The sequence below is a fragment of the Stegastes partitus genome, unplaced genomic scaffold (genome assembly GCF_000690725.1).
Source record: "Stegastes partitus isolate 25-593 unplaced genomic scaffold, Stegastes_partitus-1.0.2 Scaffold1209, whole genome shotgun sequence".
NCBI classification, from domain to species: domain Eukaryota; kingdom Metazoa; phylum Chordata; class Actinopteri; family Pomacentridae; genus Stegastes; species Stegastes partitus.
The window spans coordinates 45,983-54,263 of record NW_007578940.1 but is presented as its reverse complement, the minus strand read 5'-3'; the positions used below and the strand labels follow the sequence as shown (position 1 = coordinate 54,263).

At 38.5% G+C, this 8,281-nt stretch overlaps 1 protein-coding gene across 2 annotated transcripts in view; it reads left to right on the top strand.

Moving 5' to 3' along the window:
• The first annotated feature begins 7,121 nt into the window (after window positions 1-7,121).
• LOC103368824 (non-muscle caldesmon-like) overlaps window positions 7,122-8,281 on the top strand; it is a 41,175-nt gene continuing 40,015 nt past the window's right edge. For both annotated transcript variants that reach the window (XM_008297317.1, XM_008297316.1), the window contains exon 1: window positions 7,122-7,319. In XM_008297317.1, the coding sequence (XP_008295539.1) occupies window positions 7,261-7,319 (59 nt within the window). In that variant the 5' untranslated portion in view covers window positions 7,122-7,260. The remainder of the gene's footprint in view (window positions 7,320-8,281) is intronic.

The window sequence follows — 8,281 nt, the reverse complement described above, 5'->3', positions numbered from 1 at the left end:
TGGAAGCAATGTGGAACTTCTTGAAACTTTAGGAGTGAGTTTGGACGTGTCCAAAGTCCTGCAGCAAATACTTCACAATTAAATCTCTTTTAATGATGAATTCTCAAGGTGCGGATGATGGAGAACCTTGTTGTACAGTCTGCTGTTTGTGACAGGCTTCTGTGGATGATATTTGCATCCCTGTGTGGTTAAACCACCATCACGCTGTTTCCTCTTTAGCCTCTGAGACGCTCAAAGTGGGTTTTTTGTTTTCTGTTTCTGTAACTGCTTCACAAAAAAATACCACCACTGTGATTCATAAATGTCAGGCTTTTAATGTGGAACAGTGTGAGCGGTAGGGAGTCATTATTTAGGACTGTAAACACATCATATACAGCTCCACTGTGGCTGGAAATATTCACATTTAATTGGTGTAAATGAACAAACCGCCCTTGGAACCAAAAAACTGCTCTGGTTTTAAATTTTCAAAATAAAATCACCATTTCCAGATTATGTCAAGTGTGAATATCTTGTTATATAAAAACAGGAGCATGTGACTTATATTTAATCAGAAATATTAATATATAAACAGATAAAGTTCTTCACTTAAATGCATCACAGGACTTTTCACAACAGGAAAAGGTGCACAGTTGGCTCTCATAAATGTCCTGAATCCATAATACCAGGACCCAGAAGCAGCTAAATGGAACTCAGCCGCAGTTCATTTTATTATTCGCACCCTTTTTTTTCCAAGTTAAGACATGTTCAAATATCTTCAAGTAAAAAGCAGATAGTCCTGGTTAAAGGTTTAAAAAAACATGGTGAAAAATCGAAATGAATTCACAACAACAGCTGCTTTAGTCAGAAAGTTTTAAAACAGTTTAGAGGATGTTTGGCAAATTATCAGCAGTGTTGTCAAGTGTACAATATTTGTGTCTAAATGACATTTTAAAAAGGCTATGAAAGGATATTTTGGGTATTTAAAGTGTAGTTAAAGTACTGTTTTAAAGTAATGTTGTTTATTTTCCGGCTTTGGAGATGGAAGTTTACTTCTGTAGGTTCTGTTAACATGAAATTACACTTTAATTAAACTATTATTATTATAAACTATTATATTTCTGGGAAAAGTGTGTCAGTTAAGTTTCCTTCAGCATCCATGTTTCTTTACATGTTTCTGCTGGTTACAGAGCAAATAAAAAGAACGGTTTCATGACAAAATCCAGTTTTTATCGTTTATGTTTCGATAAGGCAAATAGTTCAGGTGGAAAAACTGGAAACTTCAAGTTGACTGTCCTTAAAAATGTAGTTTATCTGGGAAGACTTAAACGATTTAAGCACATCTAACTGAACTATCATCATTATTTGTTCATCTGGATAAGCCTCATTGAATGTCGCTGTCCGTTTTGGTCGATCCTACAGCTCTCTTTTCTTCAGCGCGACCTTTGAGGTCAGAGGTCAACTTAAACGACATTTCCAGCCGCCTTGGAAACGGTTTTTGTTCCAAATGATTTAGCTTCGAGTTCATTTTCATCTCCTTTTGAAAACGTTCATGTCAGAGTTTGGTTTATTTTTGTGGACGCAGACAGAACCAGACGCTGCTCAGCTGCTGCCTCGTCTCTGAACATGTTCTGGTTCTGAGCTCGGCTTCGTCATTCTTGTGATTTATTGCGGGTCAAAGCTTCAGCGCATGAACTCACCGTTTCCTCCTCGTCTTCTTCTTCTTCTTTACCCTCTTAGTAAATGAGAAGGTGGAAAATCCTTCTGTGCTCTATATGAAGTAGGTGAAAAGTGACAAAAAACATGAAGTACTTTGGCAGAGACGAAGGCGACCCCGATGCAAAGCTTGTAAAATCTAACTTCTTTGTTCCACCTTATAAGTCACTGCAAAGATTTTACCTTCCATCTGGTGACGTCTTATTTTCCAAAACTAGTTTGATGAAAAACTGATCAGCTCGTCAATCAATCAATCGTTCCGCTGAAACAGAGACTTCTTCTGGAGACGCTGTGTTCTTGCTGCTGATCTCTCCTCCCTGACGTCACTCACCTTGAATCCATTCCCTCATCCGTCTGGATCGGCTGCCTTCCTGCTCGTGACGGCGTCTTCACCCGACAGCTGGCAGCGTTTAAATCAGAGCGAGAGGCCGAGAGAGCCGGCGGCCGAGCTGCAACCCGAAGGCCAGAAACTCAGACGGAAGTTCTCAGATTGTTCGTTAATCTTTTTAAACAACTGAAGTGTGACTTTTAATCTCACTGTGACTTTAGAAACCCAGAGGACAGACCTGTGGAATAACTGAAATAATACAGCAAAGCACTTGATTGCAGAGAGTAATCCGCAGAGTCTGCAAGAAATCAGGAGAAGTCGATGAAAGAAGCAGCTGCAGGTTCACGTCAGGTGACGCGAGCTGAGGAGAAACATCTGCTCGAGTTGAAGTTCCAGCAAGAAGTCAAAGTCCAGTCGGTCTGTTTGCTGAATATCTACACATTATTAGCCGGTTTGTGTTGTTAATCTCAATCTATCGGGTCATTTGTAAACCTGAGTTAGACTCACAGGGAAGCAAACACAGATCAGTTTCACATAAATCAATAACAAACCAAGACGGCAGAACATCACAGGCTTGTGCTGCTTCGTCTGCTTCTACCAACAGAGGTGGAAAACTAAAATATAAATGCATTAAAACAGGTTTTAAAAAATAGTAAAAAATCTGGATGTGGAGTGTTCAAAATGGTGGAACACTGTAATGTTCAAAAACCTGCATAAATAGTGAAATAATGGCGACTATTTCTAAAATAATTACATCTAATTATATTTGCGCTGATTTAAATGTAGTTTTTAAAAAAAATAGACAAATTTTATTGTCACATGTCATAAAAGAACAAATTACTATTTTTAAAAACACAGACACTGATATTGGCCTGCTTTCTTTGTTTTGTTTTGCTTCTTTGTTTTTATTTTGTTTGTTTTTTGCAGTCAACCAATCAACAACAGCTTACACTATAGATATATATATATATTTGCAGTTTTTATCTTTATTTTTTGCTGTTATTGTACAGATTTCCCCTGTTTTGTTGAATTACAAAAATGATCCCAACAAAATAACACATAAAAACTGTAAATAAAGTCCAAATCAAAAATCTGTAAAATTAAACTCTTTTTACTGCATTTAAATCAGCTTAAAAAAAAAAGAAAAGAAAAGAAAAAAAAGAAAAAACATAATTTTAAATAGATTTTTTTTTTTAACCAAAACAAAAAAAATGTATATTATGGACTGGTAAATGGTAAATCACCTTCAACTGTTATTTTGCAGATTTTCCCTGTTTTGTTCAATTACAAATGACATTTTTTTTTTAAATAAAAAAATAACTTCAAAGCTGTAAATGAAGTCCAAATCAAAAATCTGTAAAATTACACAATTTTTACTGCATTTAAATCAGCTAAAAAAAAAAAATCATCATTTTATACATATTAAATGTTTTTTTAAACAAAAAAAAATTATAATACGAACCAGAAAATGGTGAATAACTTTTAACTGGTATTCTACAGATCATCCCTGTTGTTTTAATATACAGAGAACATTTAGTTAAACCACACAAAAAGGTATTAATTTACATGTTAATCCTCATCAAATACTGCTGGACACTGACTACATTTTTTTACAGTCACTGATGCAACAAGAGCTGCAGTGTTCTCCTCTGGGTTCAGTCCTGTGACTCTGAGCCGCTTGCAGCCGATACCAGCTTTGGAACAAACATGATGCATCTTATGAAGCTGTGTCACAGGAAAAGTCGTGCCAGGTTTTGCAATCCTGAGCATTTGCAGACTTCAGCTCCTCAGCAGCGTCTTCTAGTTCCTCCTGGGATCCCTCAGCATCCCCGGGCCAGATGAGATGTGTAACCCCTCCCGTGAGTTCTGGTTCTCCTCCCACATGGACGTTCCTGGAAAACCTCGGTTCTCTCAGGCCAAACACTGGAGCTGAACAAATTGTGATTTGCACAACACCCTCATTACTGCTGACGTGGCATCATACCAGGTTTACTGTGATCAGCAGGACGTGTTGGGTTGAACTAGTAGGAAATCCAGCTCTGATGCAGCTCTGAGGGAGTCGATGGTGAAGCTGATATCAATTGGACAAAATCAGAACCGTGATGTTGGATCCTGTGAGTCTGGTGTTGGTGACAGTGATTTAAATCTTGTGTGGAAACATTTGAGTTGTTACTGACAGTAAATACACATAAAAGACAGAATTTGTTATCAGAAATCAGAGTTTAAATGGTTGTAACTTTAGTTTTGTCTCAGTCATGTATTATCTGTCCTGGGTGAACATATAGATACTGTAATCTGTGGACAGTAACAGATTGAAAAACTACATTATTAGAAGAAGAAAAAAAAAAAGTTCAACAGTAAGGAGAAGAGAAAAAGATTTTAAAAAAAGAAAAAACAAACAACAAACAGTGGAATACTGTAATAAAAACAAACAAATAAATAAATAAATAAATAAATATGAAAGTTTGACAGTAAGGAGACCAGAAAAATATGTTAAAAAAAAAAGAAAAAGAAAAAACAAACAACAAACAGTGGAATACTGTAATATATTAAAAAAAAATGGTGAAAATAACTTTTGTTTTTTGTTGTTGCAGACAGAGAATTGCTGTTTTATTTTTCGGGTTGACATGTAAACTAATACTTTTTCTGAGTTCTCCAGTTATTAACTGCAATGCAACAAAACTGGGAAACAGCAGCAAAGTATTCAAACTCTCACAGTTTTTAAAGAATAAGAAAACATTCATGTTTTACAGTGTAAGCTGCTGTAAGGACCTGAAACTGATCAAAAGTCTATTGATTATTATTAAAGCCATAAAAAGACGGCTCCTTCAGCCCTTTAAGCTGCTCTGAGAGTTTGGTTTTAACTCGTTCTTTGGGGGAAAACTGTAGAAAGTGTTGAAGTTGGCTTTGGGGGCGTCTCGGCCTCCGTCGGCCTCCGTCAGATTCACTCTAAGCTCCAACAGTCGCGCTGTGCCGAGCGCTGTGGGAGTGTTGCTGTGGAAACGCTTTGTGGAGTGTTTGTGAGTGTTTGAGGCTCCCAGAGGATCTGAGGAGGCAGAAACACGCTGACGAGTGTGTGTGTGAGTAAATCAGCGCTGGCTGGAAATGCCTGAGTGACCTAATGCACATCTGTGTGAGCTGGACTGACAGACGGAGACTTTCTAAACACAAAAGTTCCACTCAAGTGGCTGCGTGCAGAAGCCCACGGCTCAGCTCGCCGTCTAAACACAAACAAACAAACAACCAGTAAACAAACAGCAGGCTGCGAGGCCCCGGCAGCCTCCAGCAGCTGCTCCTGTTCTGCCATTTCTTATTCATAACCTGCAGAAAGTAACCAGATCCAGCGCTGGGTGCTGCTGCAGCCTCGTCCTCAGGCTGCTGCTGCTGAAGCCGACAAGCAGCTTCACGTCTGAGCTGCTCACCTTCTGCTGCACACGTCTCACTTTGTTCTGTATTATTCACCTTTATTCTGTAAGTTTCCTCTAAACTGTCTACATTTGACATAAAGTTAATGCTCATGTGTTGCTTTTTCATATGCTAGAAGACATAACGAGCAAAGTTAAGTTTCAGTTCAGCATTTCCACCTTGAAACGACACGACAGCCTCAAAAACATGATTTCAAAGCTCAAGGGATTCGAAGAAAATAAACGGAAGCAACGTGGGCTTTTCTGTATCATCAATCTTCTTCAGGATCAGTTTGAACATGACGCCAAATTACTCCAGTGTTTAAATGTTCAGTTATGTCGAGTGGTTTTACAGTGTTGTAGGTGAGCTGGTGTGCTGAGCTGCAGTGATCACGGAGGCAGACACAGATTGTAGGTGTGTAGACTTACAGCTAAAAGCCATTTTAGGGCAGAATGTGGAAAACGCTTGGACATTTCTAATGAGTTTGACTGTAGAGGCACTTTAAATCAAATAAGCCATTAATGATCCCAGCAAAGGGGAGTTTAAACATGGAGGCAACGTCAGTGGGGAAAGAAAGAAAGAAAGAAAGAAAGAAAGAAAAAGAAAGAAAGAAAGAAAGAAAGAAAGAAAGAAAGAAAGAAAGAAAGAAAGAAAGAAAGAAAGAAAGAAAGAAAGAAAGAAAGAAAGAAATAGATATGACACAGATTTGTTTAAATGTGGAAAATAACAATATTGAAAAAAAACATTGATGTTGCACATATAATATGAACCACATCATCAAAAACAGATAAAAAAAATCCTCAAATGAAAGCAGAGAGAAGAAAACCAAAATGAAATTAAACTGACTGATATTAGAAGATAAATAAAAGAAAACAGAGGAAAACTGATACTGCTCAACTAAGGTGAATTAAAGTAAAAATACGAGTATAGCATGCTGGGTAAGACTGCCAGCTGTTGACTGCATCACTGAAAAATGTTCCTTAGAGCTGTTGAAACAGTGTTCATATTCATTCATTCATTCATTCATTCATTCATTCATTCATTCATTTAGTCGTGGACACAATAAAATGCAACTACACCTAAAATCCAGCAGCAGTGAACAGACAGTTAACTGTTATATGGAGGAAAAACTAAATCAGATCACAGGAAATATTAGAAAATAGAAAATAAATGATGAAAAGTGTTGAGACATGGTGTCTGAGTAACGCTCACATTCATGGCAGTCCAAGTTCTAAACATCACTCATGGACTTATTTCTTTTAGCTTCTGAACACAAACACCTCCTGATCACATCTGTCCTTAACACACATTTATTTAAGTGGATGCATCGTTTTTAAATGTTCCATCAGCAGCTATTTATCACCTCTGCTGACATTTAACATGTTACACGCGTGCTGAAAGGTGATGTTCGGCTGCACCATAAATCACTCGGTGCAGCTTTAAAGGTGCTGATCGGTGAAAACTGAGGGAAGAATCATTTATGCTTCAAATGACCAAATGTAAACAGATTTACACTCCCGCCGGGTCACCAAACACCACGCACAGGCGTATGATATTGTCACCGGGCCGCTGGTGATATCAGCTTACTCTCCCCCCCGTGGGAGAGTCACATGACCCCCGTCAGGGTGAGGAGGGGGAGTCGAAACGCTTCAATGAAAACCACATGGAGGGAGGAGAGAGCTGCGACGAAACAGAGAGGCACAAGAAACACGGAGCAGCTGGAGGGGAGACTGCAGCACCAGGACCACAGAGCAGGACCAGCACCAGAACCAGCACCACGGAGCAGGAGCAGCACCAGCACCAGAACCAGGACCACGGAGCAGGAGTCCAGCACCATGTCAGAGTCCAGCAGAAGGAGAAGCTCCAGCAGGCAACTTCTGCAGAACCTCATCAGGTGAGAAGCTCTTTAACACTTTAACACATATGAATACATAAAAATTGGATTTTTTTTGACACATAGTCTCACCATCAGAGCAGAATTACAGCTTTAACAAAGTGATTAAACTTTATTAAACCCAAACTAGACGGGAAACACGTTCACTCAATTGTACGATAAAGTATAATGTGGGTTTTACTTCTTTAACTTTTATTTTGAGCTTCAGCTGTGTGATGTAATGGTGGCAAATGTAATCATATGTTTATTACTGGGGTTGTTCTACTCGTCGACCGCATCGTTTTAGAGTTATTTATTCACATGAGTGAAGCAGAATTTATATTTTTTTTTAAATCTAGTACAACTAACTACAACAAAAACTGAACATTATGAGCATCAGGAAAGAGCATTTTCCTGCAAAACTGTTGCCACAACTCAAGTGTAATTTGCACTCTACTGCTTTTATTCCACAGCTTTCACAGACCTGTGCTGCTCATAAAACCCCTCAGAGTTCACCGCATTCAACAGTTTATTAAATATTTAAAGGAACTGATGCTAAAATGTTCATCGATCACACTTCAGCACCAGGGAAGGATTAAAATTTAGCATCTCAGAGTAAATTTATATCGACGCTGATGCTCCACAAGTGGAAAACCTTTACAATTTATATCCTCAGAAGCGCAAATATCTGGTTTTTCTTACGTGTCATAATGTGTGGCAGCTTTAAACTTCATTTATTAGATACTGAGGTGTAATAATCAGGTGGTGTCTGGAGGTTGTGCAGGTTTTTCTCGCCTCGCCTCCACCCAGAATCCGTCACCGTTGCCTATTTTTAGATTTTACGTCGGCAGTAAAAGTGGCGTTAAAGTGCAGTTACTCAATTAACTGGAGCAGAGAAACACAATTACATGTTTTTTTGTATGAACTTTTTGTCCCTAAAGAGGAATTTGACTCTGCAGCCAGCACACACACACACACACACA